General features: G+C 27.1%; 1 protein-coding gene across 1 annotated transcript in view; it reads right to left on the minus strand.

Moving 5' to 3' along the window:
* The window catches only part of LOC113370372 (scavenger receptor class B member 1-like), a 62784-nt gene extending 46263 nt beyond the window's left edge, over positions 1 to 16521 (minus strand). The window contains exon 1 of the mRNA XM_026611038.1: positions 16398 to 16521. Coding sequence (XP_026466823.1) covers positions 16398 to 16521 — 124 coding nt within the window. The remainder of the gene's footprint in view (positions 1 to 16397) is intronic.
* Between the last annotated feature and the right edge of the window lie 5533 nt (positions 16522 to 22054).

The raw sequence follows: 22054 nt of genomic DNA on the forward strand, positions 1-22054 counted from the left end.
ATTTAAAAGAAAAATAAAGAAATATTATAAGGAAGTTGAAGACAAAAATGACTGAAGAGTTATATAAATATATTTTAATTATCATAGCTATTATATCAATGAAATTAATAGTCAAATGAAATGTATATATAAAATATGAAAATTGTTTTCATAATCTCTCATACCAGGCACCTCTGTCTGTCTGAGATAGGAAAATAATGTGTAAATAACTTAAAAAAAAATCTTGATTTTACTGGTTTTTGAAATTTCAGTGGTGGACCTTTCTCCCCGTGGACCTTAAAGTCCCGCTCTGCCCTATAGAATAGGATTCTATATATCATTTATAGAAGTTTTCTGTCTAAAAAATTATTAATTAAACAAAAGAATAGGTTTGATGCGGTGTACTGATTAGACTATAATGAACTGTACATATGTCGACTATTTATTTATCTAGTCTCAAAAAATGGTTTTTAGAATAGAATATCAAAATCAATATCGAAAAATTTCAGCACATAATTGTTTCTCTAAAACATCACAACAGTCCACCTATCATCATGAACAATTCAATAATTCCACTATGCAATTCTGTCAAATATTTAGGCATGCACATTGATTCGAAAGTGACATGGAGAACGCGCATTGAATATTAAAAGAAACAAATCCAACTGAAAATAAAAGATTTTTACTGGCTTTTTCGGAAGAAATCTGAAATCTCTCTCGATAACAAGGTACTTCTGTACAAAACTATCATAGTGCCCATTTGGACTTATGGAATCAAACTATGGGGTTGCTCTTGCAAATCTAACAAAAACATCATTCAAAGGTGCCAGAACAAAATTCTGCGTATCCTTACTAATACGCCTTGGTATATTTCGAACTTTTGTCTACATAAGGATTTGAAAATCTCAACAGTCAACGAAATGATCAAGATTAGTATTTTTTTGCTCATATCAATTTTGTAAATAAGACATTAAAGTCCTGATTAACAAAAATAAATTGTAACAACAAAAAAAAATATGTCGACTATAATAAACTAAACATTTAAAGATTACAAAATTTTGCGTCAAATATAATTTTTTTCTAGTATTTTTCTAATATTTTTTAAATACTTTTAAAAATTTAAAACTATCCCAAATCTTTAAAAATCACAATTGTTAAATAAAATCACAAATTGCTTTAAAAATCAATTTTAAAATCAGCGCCCTGCAAGTAAAGTCACGATGCAATTGCTCCGATGTAGTGTGAAGAAAGTAATTCCTATCAGTGATAATCAACTAATCAGTCGGTCAGGCGGGCAATGAGTCAGTGGTCTGTATCGTCGTCTCGCGTTCTTTATCGTTATTATCTGCAGTTATGCACGGCTGCTGAACGATTACATGTAAGTCGTATAAATCGATTCACGAAAAGCAGGTCACTGGGACTTTCGTACGCGGAAACGCTCCAACCTCACTTGCACTATCGCTGCCAGTCTCGCTCGCGACGGCGTTGTTACATCGTCCGTGCACCTGACAGAAGAGGTCACTCATAGTACAATTAGTGGACGATGTGCAATTGCTAATTGATGGATTAGTTATGAGTCTTGGGATAAGATTGCAAGTGGCACGATTCAAATGGTTTCAATGTTTAGACCGGATAGATTTACTATGCATTTAAATAAAATTGGGCTCGCCCGTAGGTAAGCAGTTAAGAGCGACGGGACTTGTTTAAGAGACCCTGGGTTCGATACCCACTTCGAGCAGCCTGTTGTCAGACAGCAGTGACAACAATTTTCACTTGAAAATATAGATAGCAATATGTTTCCAAGTGAAAATAGCCCTTGCTCGGCATTGCTGCACCAATAAAATGTCAGCCTTATTACATTAATTCTAATAACAAAAAATCATCAAATATGGATGGATTAAACATTGTTTTATTTTTATTTATTTATTTATTTTATTGGGTTACCATCTAAAAAATACGAAGTAAGGAGAAACTTCAACCCAACAGCTCATAGGACGTAAGGTTCTGATTGCTGTTCAAAAGTAATATAAAAAAAAAATTAAATAAAACTGTTGCTTCGCGGGGCGTCATAACTCTCGATTGCATTGACCTTATGCATGTATTAAGATACTCTAATGCGTGTATGAATGATACTCATTTTAAAGTAGGAGTTATCAAAATTTATCTAAATATCAGGAATAAAAAAAATTGTATACCAAAGAATAATTGATAAGTTAATGCAATTTCTTTAGCACTCCTCTACTTTTAAGGTGACCATAATTTTTAAAGACAAAACTGGGAAGGCAATTTTTAGTTATGCTAATCCGGGACGAGGGGTGGTAGGTAATAACGTTATTTGATAAAGGGTAGGTAAGGTAACGTTATTTGAAGATACTATAAAAAGTTTTTTTTATATGAATCAATTTTTTTAAATCAGATTTGTGAACCATTAGTAAGAATTTTATTATTTGATTATTTTTTTATATATGATTTTCATGTTTTTTTTGCTTTTGAGTCTTGTATAAAATTTTACATAATTTTTTTTATAATTAATTTGTAAAAAATAGCATTTGTTCATTTTTTCATAACTTTCGTTAACTTACGTATTAATATATAAAACATTCGAGACAATTCGGGACAATCCTGGACAAAAGATCTAAATTCGAGACAAATTCTTCTAGACAAACTCGGGACACAAGGCGAAATCCTGGACTGTCCCGGCCAAATCGGGACGTATGGTCACTTACTACTTTAATACTTTAATTACATAAGACTTGAAAATGAAACCTAAACAACCCAAATATTACAACAGGATACGAAGTAAATATTTTTATTGAATGAGCCAATTGATATTATGTATAGTTAATGTCATATGAGCTTTAAAAATCCTAAGCTTAATCTTTTATCATCTACTAACTCGTACAGTTTTTCTCGTTAGATTTTAGTTTTATATAATGCAAACAGTCAATAAAAATTAAATAGTGTTTTTGATATATTCAGAGCTAAGCTACTTAATGGACTTTAATATAAATTCTGTACAATTCTAGTAAGAATTGGTGCATTTCTGTTTAACTGTGTCTGTTCAATGGATGAAAATGAAATCGGTTGACTACAGTCCAAATTTATTGTACTATAGGGTAGGGCAGGGCATAAAGGTCTAATTTGCTTTTCAGTAACTATACTAAATACAGTCTAAATCAAATAAACTATGTCACAAAACATGTCGCATTTAAAACAAACAACTGTAGGACAATGCTGAGTAAAATTCTCAGTTAATTTCTATTTGAAGAAATAAGTTTTTTTTACTATTTTTTTAAAATTTGTCATCTGGTCCTTTTTAAAAATAACCTTGATCTGGTATTTCGTCAGAAATATTCATCAGCAGAATTGTAATACCTATTAATTTAATTTATCACGTGTAGAATTGCTTATTTTAACTTAAATTATTTTTTAATTTATTAATATTTTATTGTTTACACCTTTGCCAGTATATAAATTCTATCGGTCTTTTTTAACAAGTTTACAAGCTTGTATACATGTTGAATTAAAAAACCGTTGTATCTTACTTAAAAATAACAATTATCTTATAAAATAAATAAGTAACGTTTACTTAAAAACTAGATTAAGGTATTATATTAGATACTCAATTTCTCAAGATTAGAGCTCAAAACCAAAAAAACTACCAAATAAAAAAAATTTTGTTATGAGTATTACTCCTACTTTTAAATATTGTTGTTGAAAAATTCTTAATTTCACTTCTTTTTGACATAATGGCGGCGGACCGTTTTACCCGCGGTCCTTTAGGCCCCGCTTTACTCTATTGTAATAAACTTAGTGTGACAATCATTAGTAAAGTTGTGATTTCAGAAACGTGTTTACAAATTAGTAGTTAAATATAAGATCTGGCTGCCTTATAACATAAAACGTTATTTTAAAGGTTTTTTCAAAATAAATTCTACGTATTGAACCAGTAGCATATATACTGATTAGCTATCCCGGTGAAAAGAAAAAAACTGCCTCATTTTTTTAAAATGAAAATGTAAGGTCTCGTATATAAATTCATTTATCAAAATAATCAGACTAAATAAGTCTCTCACGTTATTGCTCGTTTTCATCAACATATTAACATTTTGATTTTTCAAATATTTCTTTATAAGTGCCATATAATAAAGATAATGTAAAACTGTGGCAAACTGTCGTTTATATAATTAAATAAAATATTAAGAAAAATAAAATACGATCATCCTATGGATGAATACTAACGATATATAATTCAACCTTTGACTAAAGGTTGGGCCTGTGCAACATTTTACAAATCACTGAACAACCTTCTTCAGCGGCCAGCAGTCGAAGAACGCCGATTGCAACGCAAGTGTTGCAACAAAAGCGCTCCGGGCGGTCGGACACAAGATTCAAGATCAATTGGAAACGAGTAACCGTTTCACCCTCAGAAAAGAAAAGAAATTACAAGTAAAAATTTTCCGCAAGACGATGGAAGGTCGATTTTAACTTTGGGACAATGTCCTCAATCGATCACTTAAATAAAAATATATATAGCGATAAATCGACCTCGCGAATTATTGGAGATCGATATACGCGCGCCTGCACGACCGTGACACGCTTTTTGGTCTCAGCGGACCCCAAAATTGTCCATTAGCGCAAATCCATATATCACACCGATCTGACAAATAAATTATTATGAGCAAAGCATTTGTTTATGCAAATTTGGATGAAATAATCGAATTAAAATGAAAAATAACACGCGTGGCTTCGGTAGATAATTCAAAATAAAACAAAAAATAATCAGGTTTTTGAAAAAGGATAGAACAGGGCTTAAAAGCTGTCGAGTAAAAAGGTTCACCACCATTATCTCAAAAACAACTGAAGTATAAAATTTTTCAATAATACTATTATAAAGCAGAAGGCAAAAGATGTGTAACCAGCCATCGCCGTAATTCCTAACATGTCGTTATTAGGAGAAAAACGGCCAATATATATACAACAAAAGTATTTTATTTGTTGACAATTTTTGGTTTTGAGCTTTCTTATTTAGTTTAAGTATACGATATTATATATTTTATAATATGTACTGCTGTTTTCAAGTTAGATTTAATAGTTTTTTATATAACCTCTACAAAAACTAAATCAGCTCTATAAACAAACTTTTCTAAGCGCCACGATCGAATAGTCTCTTAGCCATTTCTAATTATTCTCGCAAACAATATTTTATGAAACTTGTGTGGAAAACTTTTCTCAGTGATCATTTTTTTATTTTAAAATTTGCGGTCAGGCAATTAAATTATAATTGCATGGTTTCTCCACTAAACACTTTTCAAAATGTTATTAATTACCCAAAAAAATGTATTAAGAGGCTTTGATTAAAACAAATACTGCCGCACACACCATTATATATATATATATATATATATATATATATATATATATATTTGTTTGTGAAATTATGCGCAAGTATTGATATCTGCTTTTGACCACATAAATTGAGCAACATAATGATTCAACGACCTACACCAAATTCTTTGTTTTGGAAAGTCCATCGTCTGTAACGAATAAATCTATAGACGATTTGCAGTGAGTTATTATATGTTTTGTAAATGTTTATAAAAAATGACCCTCAACCTGAGATGTGAAAAGAACTACGAAGAATTCATTGGTCAAGAATCAATATATTACTCACATTAATTCTATTGTAAGCAATGCCGCAGTTTAGCGAAAAGTGTTTGTATTTAAAAATAATTTCAATCTCAGACACACAGTAGCACATATTTCAAAGATTAGCATAAACGTGTAAAAAGATAATACGGTTTTACCTGTGCTAGCGATAAATCATGAATGAATGAATAGCTCGTTTATATCAACAATGAGTAAAAACTTTGTGTATGTATAAATATAAATAAAATTTCATGCCAAATTGATCAGCACATGAAACGCGCGCTTATTATGTCTTTTTTGCACGCTGGTTAGACTCATGAATAATTTCAGATTCACTTTTTTATAGCACGCGCGTAATAGCGCCAATAGCTTCTAACAAAATTGTTTTCATAGTGAATTAAATATATTAGCACATTTAAAATAAGTCTCCAATAGATGATTATTTGTAAATAATATTCAACAAAACATTTTTTTATGATTTGAATTTAATTTAATAGATGATTAGTTGAAAGTGATACTCGATATAAATAATTCACCTAATACTTTTTCATTACGTAAAATTGATCTAAAATATTTTGTGAATTATAAATTATACGGGTTTATTGAATAGTTTTAAAATAACTCAATCATGTTGGGCAGGGCATGAAGATCCAACTTGACTGGGCAATTAAATTGTGAAAACCAAATCAATCATATCACAACAAATAACACATATAAAACAAATAACTATCTGACTATGTTCAGTAAAACTCCCAACTAATTCATCAATTTAAAAATGTTTGTATGTTTTCGCTGTTTTTCAAAAATTTGCCTCCTGGTCATTTTCATCCCCATAGGCGGAGTAAAATGGAACAGTCAGAAGCAAGCAGATCCAAAGTCTTAGTTTGAATTTATCAGTGATTTTATAAAATAATAGCTACATTATACAACCAATACCAATTATAAATTACATAGGTTAATTTTTTACAGGGACAACACAGTATATAATTTTGATCTGCCATTTTGTCAGAAATAATCATCAGCAGAGTAGAAATAACTATTTATGTAACTTATGTTTTGTAAAATAGCTATTTTTAACTTAATTTACTTTATTAATTAATATTTATTGAAAAAGAAAAGAATCAGTTGGTCCGGTTTACCCTACGACATGTAAGCTTTTTTAAAGGTTATATAAAAACTGTTGAAAAATAATAAATACATCTCATAAAACAATCAAATAACGTATACTTAAATATTATATCACAGTCTCATAAACTAAATAATAGTGCTCACGACTTAAAAAAACTAACAAAAAAACATCGGATAGCCATACATCGAGATCTCAAAAACAAGTTAAGCTATTTATTTAATTTATCTCTTGTAAAATTGCTTTATTAACTCAATTTTTATTCACTTTTGCTGGGGTAAAGATTCAGTTGGTTTTTCTTACCCCACCTACATAAAAGCTTTTATAAAGTTTATATTTAATAACTGTTGAATCTAACTTAAAAATGACAATACATCTTATAAACCATTCAAATAAAGTATACTTAAATATTATATGAAGGTGTCGTAAACTAAACAACAGTGCTCACGACTGAAAAAAACTAACGAAAAAAAACCTCCGATAAGGCACATTAGGTAGAGATCTCTAAAACAAGTTAAGCTCTTTATTTAATTTATCTCTTGTAAAATTGCTTTTTTATCTCAATTTACTTTTTTGTTTACTATTTCTTATTGTTAACACCTTTGTCAGGGTAAAGTTTAGTTTTTTACCAGGATAAAATTTAGTTGGTCTTTCTTACCCCACCCAGATGGAAACTTTCATAGAGGTTATATAAAAAATGGTTGAATATAACTTAAAATTATCACATTGGTAAACAACAGTAGTCATAACCAGAATTTTTCAAACATTGCTGTTCATCTCCTAATAGCAAAGTGTCTACTTTCAAATATTATTAAAAAATTGAAATTTTACTTGTTTTTGAAATTCCTACCTAATATAAAATAATTTATAGCCCTACCTATTATATAATAATTTATATTTATATATATATATATATATATATATATATATATATATATATTGTATAAGCTACACTACTGTAATGTAATATTACACTAATGTAAAATAATTTCTAAACAAATCGAAAATACATGATGACTTAAAAATGTGACTAAAAATATTATTAGATATTTAGTAAAAACAAAGATTTTTTCAATATTCTGTAACATGCCTTAATAGGTATTGCAACAAATGCCTTAAATTATACAAATTATGTACCTTCTATCTTATCTTCAAACTATAGAGTTTTTTCAATACAAAAATCCATAATTTCATCATTAATATCGAATTCGTTTATTAATAATTTTTGCGAATAACGCAACGCAACGATTGCTTCGAATCGTAAGTTGATCTGTCAATTTACTCACGAAATTCTCATTAAGAGGAAAGTTGTTTTAAAACAGTCCGCGCTCATGATCATATGTTCCCATGTAGACAGAAATAACAAACTGGTTTCTTGAATTACCTACAGCTTTTTACTTTTTTTTTATTCTTTTTTGTTTCGGTTTTTGCAATTAATTTTCAATTGCATACATCGTGTATTATTTGGTCATGATGTGCAATTTGAGTTTTTTATTGATAATGATTATAGTTTTTCTAGTTTATAGTGCTTGTGATTTGGGTCGATGTTTTCGATTACTTTTAGTGTTGTAAATGAAATCTTGAAGATAATGTTTTTAGAATCATATTTGGTAATGCATCGATCATTAGAGACTCTCCATAGAATGTAAAATTTGTAAATTAAGCCCCTATACTTATTTTTTAATATAAGGATTTCAAACTAACATTGTTCAAGCTTGTTTATATTTTTTAATATGCTTTTGTATCCCAACAAATACTTTTTATATAGACATAAGTGATGAGAGAAATTTTAGAGGTTTTACAACATTAGTAGGTAACTTGAAGAAGACAATTTATTATGAATAAAATTTTTAGCGCAGTAAATAATATTGCTGTACAAGCATTATCTGAAATATATAATCTTATATGTTTTTCAAACGATTCAAGTAACAAGTTATTAGTCAACAAATAACAAGAATGTTAAATTTTTTTACACATAAATGAGTTAATGTACTTTATGTCTTGAACCTAATATTAAATTAATCAAGTTGCTTGTCTTAAACTTCAAATTATTCATCATATTCATAATAAGCTAATTTCGAAAGTCATTTTCCTCATTTTTCCTCTTCTATTTAATGTGATATGCTTATATAAAGCAAAGTATTTTCTTAACTAGAGTATCAATTTAAAGTAAAACTATTAATTATGCATGTTATTATCATTAAAACTTCTCTCAATTTGACTACATAATGTCCATATAGCATGCGAATACACACATGCATGTAATGTCATTAAAATTACATAATTTAACTAATGTAATACTAAAGAGTAATATCGGTTTGAGCAAGTGCAAGAGAATTTATAAAGCACTGTTGGCAAAGATAAAAATTAGTATACGAAAAATAATCTTGTGTTTGAATTTAGTGCATTAATAATTTTACATACACTCCATGACAAGTTAATTTCATAACAAAAATATTTGAAAGTAGAATGAAAAAGATATATAAACCAGCCATCATCTTTTTTTTATAAAACCTTCATAAAAGCTTGAGCATAGGTGGGGCGAAAAGGACTAACTAAATCTTTATTCCTGCAAAATTGTGAACAATTAAAAATAGTAAATGAGAAAAAAAAATAACTTAAATAAAACAATGTCACAAGAGATAATTTAAATAAATAGTTTTTCCAACCCTGCTGATGTTGATTTTTTAGATAAAATACCAGATCAAGGTTATTTTACAGTGTTATTTCTGTGAAAAATGTATCCACAAAATTTATATTTTGCATTGGTTTAATAATTTTGTAAAATTAAATATGAGGCATATGACCTGTTGACATTTTTTTTTTAAAAATAGCAATAAAACCCATTTCTACTACGATGAATTAGCTGGGAGTTTTACTAAACATAGTCCGACAGTTGTTTCTTTGATAAGTGATATTTGCTGTGATATAATTAGTTTAGTTTTTACAATATAATTGCTCCAAGTCAAATTGGACCTTTGTATCCCGTTCTATCTTACGTATAAAAGTTTTTTATTTTTATTAAATAATTTTTATATGATTTTTTTAAAAATTCTACTTAAAATTTTTTAAGAACAAAGTAACTTTTTATATTGAACGCAAAGCTAATAATGAGTTAAATTCAATTAATTTAATAACTGCGTGCAATAATATGAATTTGTTTATATTATAGTCTAATATGGAAATTATGCAATTGCATTTATTGTTGATAGCTATCTTCAAAGGGAAAGTGCATCCAATATGACACACTTATTTGTTATGCATTATATATGAAATATGCACACGGATGTATGTGTGTATTATAAAACTTGTTCGTTTTATGTCACATGTTCGGTGAGATAAATAAATATCAGTTATCGAGTTGCACGCGTCCGCAGTTTTCACTATCGGCCGCCCAGGCATCGATTATATTACATATACCGCGGTCTGAGGAGAAAAGCGAAAAGAAAATCCTTAGCTCCATAGAAAAACGAAGAAAATTTAAATTGATATCATTCTTGCTTTTATTTTCATTGTTATAATCAAGTAGAAATTTAAAATTATTAAAGAATAAATAAAATTAAAATTAAAATTATAAAAATAAATATTAAATACTTATACAGACTTATATTAAATAGGCGTATGATCAGTGCTGGATTTACAGTAGGGGCAATCGGGGCTACTGCCCAGGGCGGCAAATTTTAGGGGGCGGCAAAATTTGGATAGTTAAAAAAAATTCTATACAATATAATCAACTTTTTTTAACATTTTTTATTTCAAGAAATATAATTAACAAATCATAATACGATTGCAATGAAAAATTTGGGTTGAAATAACCAATAACTAACATTTATTATTTTGCCTTGCATCCCTCTCAGAACGTAAATTTTCAAATTGGTTTATAAGTTATCAAATTTGGCAGTTTGGCTAATATAAAGATCCGTAAACAAGCTGAAAGTTTAAGAAAAATATGTTCTTTAGTTCTCGAGTTCTCTTAAAATGACGAATTTGTCTACTTCCAAGCTTATAGCGTCGAAAAAAAATTAAACTAGTGACTCATGGCATTGTGCCTTAAGACAAATTCCTGAAACATCTCGTACTAAACATTACATTTTATAAAGAACTTCAAAATTTTTTGAAGAATGAAAAAAAAAGACTTTTAAAACACATTTTTTGTATTTTGAAATTTTTTGAAAATTATGAACTTTTTGCAAAGCAATCGCGCTGCGTAGTTGTTTCAGAGAAGAAATATTGAAATTCAATTACCATTTTTCGTAATTGCCTGTGCCAAAAGCTAATCAGCACGTCTCCCCATCAATACAAATCTATTATATTTTAATTATTCAAGTCGATTTCGAGAACACGGATCAACCGATTTAAATGATTGATAAGGAGACGTGCTGATTAGTTATTGGCTAAGGCAGGTTCAACTGTTTTGAAGATACGGGCCAAAATGCCAAAAATGATAATTCAGTTTTTGAAAAAAAGCGTCCAATATCATTCAAAAATATTTACAGAATAAATAACTGCTTAAATTTGTGGGGGGCAGGTTTAGCGGTTTCGATAAAAAATTTGAAAAAGAAATATTTGGCGGACAAAAGTGATCATAATACATATGCACATTAAATTATCAGATATTTTAAAGATATTATAATAATAAGTATAAATTTTGTTTACATTTATATGCGTTCTGTAAAATTGTTTATCCGTTAGACGGCGACGTGGCGCTTACGCGCTTCTATTTTTTGTCCCTACGCAGGTGAAGCAGCGCGATTGCTTTAAAAAAAAGTTCGAAAATTCGTAAAATTTCAGAGATGGGGCGGCATTTTTGTCAGTGCCCCGGGGCGCCAAATTTCTAAATCCGGCCCTGCGTATGATTCAGTCAAGAATATATTAAATTTCATTTCTATAATAGTAAGTATGAAACTATCACTAGTCCGTCAAAGCGAGGCCTAAAAGTTGTGGGTAAAAAGGTACCATTATTTAAAAAAAAAGTAATTTTAGTTGAGGATAACAGAACATAATGTTTTACGTGTATTCATTACTTTATGAGAAAATGTCATTTTTAAAATTGGATTAAACAGCTTTTTTTATACAACTTCTAGAATAGATTATATTATGGTTGGAATAAAAAAGACCACCTAAAATTTAAAATTAAAATATTAATGCTAAATAAGTTATAAAAGCAATTTTATAAGATATATCTACATTAAATCAAAAATTATTTTTACTCGAATGATAAATTCTTTTCATACGCAGGTTGTATGCTTGTATGCAATGTGATCTTTGTAAAATGTAACTCATGTATGTAATGTAATGTAAAATGTACTCATAAAATATATAATTCAAACAGAAGTTGTATTTGTAATAGTTGTATTTCAAGATATAATGAGTCTGATTATGACGAATTGAACGGAATTACTTACCAAAGCAACATTTATGATAGTCGTACTAAAATATTTTTAAAAAATACATATTTAGATTATAATTTTTAATTTTGTTGTTCAACCCAATACTTAAAATGCATCATATTGACTAAATAACGTAGCTATCATTCCAAACTACTTCAAAATTAGAAATAGAATAAAGAAGCTTTTTGCTTCCTGGCTAACCCTTGTACCAGATGACAAATTTTAGAAAATTAGCAAATAAAAGAATAAAGTAATAAACCTTTTTACTGGCTGGCTAATCTTTTTTACCTAGCCCATAAACCAAATGACAAATTTTAGAAATATAGCAAATAAACATATTTTTACAATCATGTAGTAGAGTCATTCGCTGAACATTGTTGAATTATTCATGTTATTCCTGCTCTTTGTTATGGTGTAGTTGGTTTGGTTTTCAAAGTATAATTTTCAAAATTCAAAATTAACCTTTTCAAAATGGATTTATTTCGAAACGTGTACTTCGTAATTATAATATTTTCAAAATTAAGTGCATTATAAGTAACAATTAGGAAAAATATTTCGGAACTAAATTTTCTTTTCTGAAGTTCTCTTGGAATTGACTGATTCATGTAATTGTTAAAAGTCAAAATGTATCTTTTAAAATGGATTATTATCGAAATGTGCACTTCGTAAATATGATATTTCTGAAAATCAGTGGATTATAAGTAACAATTTCTAAATAAATTATTTTGTATAGATAAATTCTTCAGGACTTAATTTTCATTTCACTCTTTGAGCTCAGTGATTCATGTAAGCTCTCCAGTCAGAAGGTTTCGCAATGTGAGACATAAAAGCAACAAAGTTCAATGAAACTGAAGTAAGTTTACAGAAAATCATTCTTTTGTGACCGATACGTTTTTTTTTTTTGACTTGTCATGTGTTTATATTTGTCTTCTATCACAAAGTTAAGTAACGCGCAATTCAGGTTAAAAGATGTTGTAATGTCACAGAAAGTACGCGGTCTAATAAATTTGTAATTTCGTCGTAATATTGACCAAAATAAAATCAATCCGAATTACAATACATTTTTTGATAGTGATTGCTGTAAAATTACTTTTTGTATTTAAAATTACATATTTAACATAATATAATTAATTTTACACATTAAGCATATTATCAGTAGACATATATTTTTGATACTTTAAATTCCTAATGCATACATTAAAATCAAATTAATTCTTATATAAGTACACATCTAATTTATTATTATTTTTTATTCATGAATGTCAAGTACAAGTTCTGAATTTTATTTTAAATTATATCAACTTAATTTTTTTAATTTAATTTGTAAACCATGATTGTTGCCTTGGAGCATCAATCCGGTTTGATGGCGAACCAGATACTTAACGCTTTACTGGGTCTCTCTTAATTATCTACTACATATATTTGCAATTTCAATTAGTTTATTTATCATAAAAAATTAAAAGTGATAATTTTATAACAATTTAAAAAAAAACAAGGCAACCGATAAAAGAAAAGAATTAAAAAAATTGAATACTAATTTAAATTAATTTTATAAATTAAATTTAAATCAGCTAAACTGGTTATAACTTGTAATTCTTTAGAACTTGCTAAAATAAAATTTGACCAAAAATCAAATTTGAATAACTATGTGCTGTTAACTGAATCTGATTTAAGAAATTTCAAACTATATTTCTGTTTTTATCAGCTTTAAAAATATTACTTAATTTATGGTGAGAGTCAAATCGATCCTTTACAATTAATAGTAGGTAAATAAAAAATGTTAATATTTTAACACTTATAAGTATTTAAATCTTTATTGATCACATCAATCACAGTGAGTTTTTGCACTAAATATTACAATGTTTTGAAATAGTAAATTTATTTTACCAAAAAAATATATAGAAGTAGCAGTATAGATATAATAGTCTTTAGTAACCATAGCAACATTATTGTTACTATGTATAATATTACTATATACTACTCGGATTTAAGGGAAAACTAGAAAAACGTAAAACATGTAAATAGAGTAAAAACTAAAAATAAAACGTTACAAAAATAATGGATGAAAAAGTGAATGGACCTCAAGCTTTAGGTAGCAAATTTACTTTAAGTACTGTATTGTGCGATTAAATTGACAGATAAATATATTTGTCCAAGACTGATTAATAATAACTGACAGACAAGTTATTAAAACGTATTCAATTTTTAATCGTCCTCCACAACCTATATTCAGTATTGATTGATATATAAACAATTATTAAAACAGTATTTAAGTTAATCGCAATGACCCCAAAGAAGTGTTATAATTGTTGTCTGATTGAATAATTATCGATAATAACAAAATGATGATTACTTGTTAATGATAGGCTACTCTTAAATGCGGTGGTCGACCATAACCGCAATAATTCATTCGTTTTAAAATTATTTACAATAAAAAATATATATTTATAAGTCAGTTAATAGCGGTTTGTCTTCACATGCAATTTGTATAAAAGTTCTAGTAACCTCACGTAATTCATACTATATTTTTACGAAAGGAATTCTCGCACTGTTTGAGTGTAACATATATTAATAAAGCCAACGTTTTTTTATTTTCGAAAATAATGTAAGTAAATATGAAAAAGTTACAATAATCTCATAATTATTATAAACAAATTTATAAACGCAATTTACGTCTACTTTCAATCAGTATATATAAAAGCACAAAAGTTTCATTGCGTGAAATAGTTTCTTCGTAGTACATACAATTTTTAACTTTACGAAGGAGAAGTTTGTTTTCGTCGTTTATTTATAATTCAAAAAAGAGTGTTAAACTTTTCGTCCACGTTTAAGCTCATACTACCGAATCGATTTTAAAAAATCAAAAACTGTTCGAATCATATCAATTGGGAATGAAACTGATTAGTTTTAGGCGAAAATCTACCGAGCCGTTTTCTTGTAATTAAGTGTTAGAAAAAAAATTATACCGAATTTTATGGAACTTTTTTTGGCGATATATATCATGGTCTTATAGAACTAACTAAAATATTACGGCCTTACGACAAGCAGTTTTATTTTAAAAAATCATCATAGTTTGAGAAAATGAGTAGTTTTTGTGACGTTTGTTAAAATTAAAATTAGACGATTTACTTGGTATAACGATAGAGTACTTGGCCTGAATGAACGTACTAAACCAATAAAGTCCTACGGAAACTGATTCAATTATAAACATTGTTTAATTTATAAAAATAACGTGTTCGTCTCTTTTCAATTATGTGCAATAAATCAACTCGGAATACTTTTAATCACTCATAAATTAATTTAGTTTTTATTGATTAAGTCAATTATTTACACATATCGGGAAGTTCATGTAACTTGCCTCAAGGCAATACCAACTAGTTTTTAAATAATTTGATATATCAATTTTTTTTACACAGTACATTCAGCTATAATTAAAATTTTATTATAATAACTTTCGGAAACTTTATTTCAGAAAATGTTAAGTTAATGAATCGCTTTATATTTTATATTATGATTTACTTAATTGGTGAGCAGATGGAAAAAAACGTATGTATAAAATATATCTTCATAAATGACCTGACTATATTTAATAGTAATGTCCAAATTGTAATTGAAAAGATCCGATGAATAATAAAATGATATTTTTGTATTTATATATGTGATTGATTTATGTTTTTTACATACTTTATCAAAATATGTAAAGCAGCTTTAATAAAAGTTTGAAATTATTTTTATTAATTACACCGGTCCAACAAATAAAAAAAATTGCATGGGTCATTTAAAGCGAAAAATGCCAAATATGACTTAAATAATAAGATTTTACAGACAAATATTTTCTTTTTGTAGCCATGTGGCAATGCTTTAATTATGCTGTTTAAAAGCTTTTCCAAAATAAAATGATGTATTCTCGAGGTAGTATAATGAAACTTGTAGGTATAAAATTCATGTAACTCGATGATGGCGCTTTAATACAAGAGCTTAATTTTTAAATACAAAGAACAAAATATTAACGCATTTCTTTTAAGATTATAGTTATTGCACAAATTTATTTTTAAATTATTCAAATTTAATGCAGCCTGTTTGGTCACATGAATAAAACTGTAGCAAAGTTAGACCCATCGACGTTGTTTATGAGAGTGGTTTATGAGACAACAAAACATTAGGTAGGTATATAATATTTCACAAAAAGTAATAAAATACAGCAAGTAAATAAAATGATATAAAATTTATGATATATTTGTTTTTCAACTAACCTCGTTTAATTTTGCCTTTATCCGAAATCATCATTCCTAAAGGTGTAGTTTGTTTTGAATTTGGCATAGAAAACATTCGGTCCCGTGCAGTGGCGCCGATCCGCCACAAATTTTTGTGACCCATGGCGACCCTGAAAAATTAAAAAAAATTATATAAAAAAATTTATAAAATCAATTATGAATATAAAATATAGTTCAGAATATAATTCCATGAAGTTGCTATGAAAATTATAAATGAGGTAATGTTAACTAAATGTATTTAATAATAAATAAAAATATGTACTGGTCCATAACTTCAGCAAATTCAAGTTGTTTTTTTTTTCAAAACATAATTAAATTATCAACTGGTTTCTAACAGAGACATGTTTTTGAAATAGTATATTATATTAATTTATTTATTATATATTGTAATAGAAATAATGAATATAATTAATATAATTATCTTGTAGTAAAAATAAATATCACTGCAGCATCGGGTTGTCCTGGGTTTGAATATATTATCTAGTGATCACAACTAAGAAAGTATATCTATCACACTTCGACTTTATTTATTGAAGTAGTAAATAGTCTATTTATTTAATTTGGGATCTTAGATTTGATAACCTTGACATGGAAATTTGTGCAGAGTCATCTTCTCTACAAATTACAATTGATCGCAAATTACGTCTATTATGTGTAATGAAAATGTCTATTAACTCGATGCATATAATTTATTACCAATTGACAAGAAAATTATAAAACTGAAAGACGGCCGATGCAAGTTTCAATAAAAATTATAATATCAGATCAGACCAGTTTGATATAAAAATAAAATTACGACCTGACATATCTGTAATTGTAAACATAATTGTGTGACGAGATGTAGTGAAGAAGTTACTTTGTTGCACTTGATTGTTGATTTATGAAGTTTACTTGAAAAGTAGAGTAATCAAATCACTTATATTTAATATTTTTGTGTTGAGCCAATTTTTAAAATTGTCTTTCTAATTATTAAGCGCTTTATGTCTTAATTAAAACAAAATCGAATGATATCTTTCGAAAATGATATAAATGTCAATAAACTGTTTATTTATCGGGTTTTGAAAGTTGCGAATATTCTTACGCAAAAAACCATGGTGGTAAGTTGTACTAGACAAATTAATACTTTCTACTGATATTTTTAATTGATCATCTGCATATTTATCATCAGATTCAACTTTCTAAATAAAATTTTGAATGGATTATCTACTAATTATATGTAAATTATTTAAACTAGAGGTAGTTAACACAGCATAAATAGTTTATTTATATTTCAGAATAATAATATTAAATTTACAAATTATTAACGCATTAAGAATTTTTTTTTTATATACTTATATACTGAATGTTAGCTCTCTAACTTTCAATAATTTGCTTTATTAACATAAAATGTAAAAACATAAAGTTTTCAAATTCAAATATTTACTATCGAAACAAATAAATTTGATCTCATTTTCCATATTCTATATACTTTTTCAATGTTTGCAAATCCTAGGTGTTTAAATCTACATAAAAATTAAACAAAATACAAAATGATAATGTAATTAATCTAACTGAGCAATATTTTTCCCATCTGATATCGACAATTGCACGTGATATTTTTAGAAATAAAAGTTTTTTTGATTAGAATCGGTCTTAGTGTAAAAAACAGTTGCATTAATTAAAAAGAAGCAGTTAAAATGATAAAAATAAGTCAAATATAAGGCTGTGAAGCATTGAAAAATCTGCAATTCAAATTACGCAATTTTAAATTTTAATGAATATTTATACAAAGTAAAATATATTTTATATATTAATGAACAACAGTCTAAATGAACAGATAAATATTTAAAGTAGCTCTGAATTACAATTTTCAGAATGAGTTGTTATAATAGTTGTAAAAACTAAGTAACTGGTTTATATGAATAATTAATAAAAACTTTTAATTTGTCTCACCTAGAGATAGTTATCTCACTTACAATTATTTAAAATCATAAAATCTATGTAAGTAGATTTATACTTATTTATTAGGATTATCTTATAATTCTATTTCAAACAAAAGTAGTCGAAAATTGCACAATGTACTTTGAATTTAAAATATAATTACTTGTAAATATTTGGGATACAAAACTGATTGTTTTTAGTGCTCGACCAAAAGTATCAACATTTTGCTGCATTTTCTTTCGTTAATTATTATTTGAACTTTTTATGCAATCTAAATTTCAAATTTCTGCCTACAATTTTCTTTTGGCTCTCTCTGATATAATTTAAATTTAAAATTTCTGCACAACTCTTTTCTAGCACACATCGTCAAACACATATATTAATATTTATTACAGTTTTTTCTGTCTATAAATATAAGAATACGATTTTTTTTGAATTTGGGCGCTAATATTATTTTTAGTACATTTTAAAGCTCTAATGGTAGTCAGTATACATATAGATGGGCAAAAGTGACTGAAGTTTTCTACTATAATATCTGTTTTATTCCCCTGATTTTCTCTTGTTTTAAATAAACAAAGAAATTTGTAAATCTATGTTAATGAAAACTGAATGCGATAAATCCGGCACAACAAATTATTAGTGTGTCAAGATAAATGAGATATTAAACATATAATTCTTATCTCAAATATGAAAGAGTAGACTATTGTTTATTCATTAAATAAATACAAAACTAGATATTTGCCAATAGCAAATACAATTTCTGTCCGTACAGACATTTTTGGCACGACATTGACATTGTTAGAGAATTTCGACTTGCAATCATTAACAATGTATTTCTTTGAACTTTTCGTATCTTTAACCGTACACTACACATGAAATTTCGGTTGGGTAAATTATTTATACAAACATGATTTTAAATACAATATGACTCGATAATGCGTTACGACAAGTAGGAATTATTTGCTATTCTAGGTACTATACCTTGAATGGTAAATATTTATCTTAAGAATCAAATATTTGAAAACAACAGTTTTTTACATCCGCATTGTTGCAATTAGGTTGTCATAGTGGAAATATACAGATAGTGTAGTAATACTTTTTCCAAGTAAATTCTATAAAGTTAGACAGGTTATTAGAATTAATGAGCAAATGCAGTGTTTATAACCACAATGATATATGTTACATTAATAAAGATATCCCAAACTAAGCAATTTTGTAATACGCGAATGAGAAATAATTATATTTGTGAATTTCCCAGCTCATTCGCGTAATATGTAGTAAAAAACATTTGTTAATTGATAAATATCTTTTGATATCTTAAACTGCTTCAACTTACTTGAAACTATTTTGAATCACGGTTCATATTATTACGGTTAGAGTTATTTATGTGATCTAAGAGGCGTTGGGTTTATATTATTGCAAACATATAATATACTCTGCATGAAATATGAATCACGGTTCATATAAATTAGTCATCCCTATATATACTAAATTTGTAGAAATTTTAATAATAATGTTGAGCATTATTTAATAACAAAAAATAATATATTCGTCGAATATTCCATGTGTATTGACGAATAATTAACTTGATGACGGCGTATAAGTTGTTTTGAATTAAAATCGAATAATCTGATTTGACATAATAATTCAAGTATCATAAAAGCAGCTGTGAAATTTAATAACTTGAGATAAAGAATCAAAAAAATCTAAAAACATTATTTTCTGCAATGAAAACTATTTCTTGAATTTAAGCCAGTGTGAAATATCTATACACTTTTATAGTTCTGTAACAAGAATAAACAATCAAAAAATAGTCACAACTTAATTTTATATAATTAATCATATCGAATATGTTAAACTCAGAGAAAATGACAGAATATATTGCATTATCACATATAAATTTTGGGTGCATTGCTTAACTGAGCATCCATATCTCTCGGAAAAGCCAGTAATCTAAATGGTTGTATATATGTATATTGAAATATATAATGTTCTAATTTTATAATAATAAATTAAAAACATTTGTATTGAAATAATTTATGAAATTTATATAAGGCTATTTATTTTTTTTAATATTTAAATGCTTCAAACGTAGATTATTATGCTTGGTCTTACCATTTTAGCAAAATTATGCATTTTTACACTTTTATCAGTAGTAGTCTATCAGTTGGAAATCTATCTCAAGATTTCCAAAAAAATTATTATATTTCATTTCATGAAAAATTCCATTTCAATAAGGTTTTAGTTTTTCAAGGAACGGAGGCATATTTCAACCATTATATCAAACCATTAAAGGTTAAATAATCCCGTAAGTAATATTTTCGCATTTAAAACTAATTGAAAATTTTTAATTGTCAGATTTAATACCTCAAAATTCAAAATGATTGCCGAGGACATTACTGTACAATGCAATACCTAAGATTTGTATATCAATAATTAAGTACTCCTGACCTACATCGATAGTGTTTTTATCAATATAAATCTATTACTCTCATTTAACATAAATCCTTACTTACACACATAAATTATATAATTGTCAATGATCTATTCTACAGATAGTTTATCAACAAGAAAATTACTACACCAAAGGTATCATAAAATAAGTTTATTTATATGTAATTACTAGGATAATTATTATGAATATAGATAGATATGATATATGACAAGAGACAAATTTTATGTTATGCTTGACAAATGCATAGAATGCAGTCGAACAAGTTTTCCCTACATGCGGAATTCACATAATACAACTATAAAGTCATACAATATGCAAGAGTTCGGAATTATTCGATTTTCATAAAAGATTAAAATAAGAGGTAATAATTCTGTCATCCCAGTGAATCAATGATTAAGTCAATTTTCACTATTTTGCAAGGATTGGTTTCAAAGTTTGGTTATTCATGCAATATCGCGAGTTTAAAATTAATCGTTTAAATTTTATATAAAGTAATTCATTAATTTTTGTTTTTCACTGATAAAATTTTAATTCATTTACTGGGATGACAATTTGGAATAATAATCAATTCCGTCAAAATTGCATTAGGTTTATCTACTTTTCACCCTCAGTGTTCCAATTCAGAAAAAAATTATATACTTGCAATATGTAACTTGGGACCTAACTAATATCTTAAATGAAACTTTTCAGATGTTTAAAACTACTTTAATAGAACTTTTCAGAATGTTACGTTAGTAGAAAAATAATATTCTGGATAGATTAATTATTTGATATATCAAATATCATGAAAATAAAATATATATTTAATACTATTTTTTTGACTTATTATTTAAGAATATACGTAATCAAGTTTTACCCGGACTATTAATATAACTGTAAATATTTTTGTAATACATTTAATTAACACAATGTAATACATATAATTAACTTAGGTAAGTACTGAATGTATTTTGTAATACATAAACTATAATGATATTTATTTCACCATAGATAAGAAAATTTCACATCATCACAAAAATATGTTTTTAATGTTTATTTAATCAGACATGATATTTCTAAATTGTATTTATTTACATGTTCAGAAATAAACTAGTTGGTATTGGTATTGGATCGATTCAGAATTGCGGGCTAAAACGTGGCCGAAAATTTTTTCACTTTTCTGCTATTTATAAAGAAACGGCTTGGACGATCGTCGCACAAAACTCAGAAACGCTAGTCCTCATCGAGATACATCGAATGGCTTTTAAACTTTTGAAATTTG

Source organism: Ctenocephalides felis, unplaced genomic scaffold (genome assembly GCF_003426905.1).
Source record: "Ctenocephalides felis isolate EL2017-DRISC unplaced genomic scaffold, ASM342690v1 CF-g0.4_SCAFFOLD_01492, whole genome shotgun sequence".
Classification (NCBI taxonomy): domain Eukaryota; kingdom Metazoa; phylum Arthropoda; class Insecta; order Siphonaptera; family Pulicidae; genus Ctenocephalides; species Ctenocephalides felis.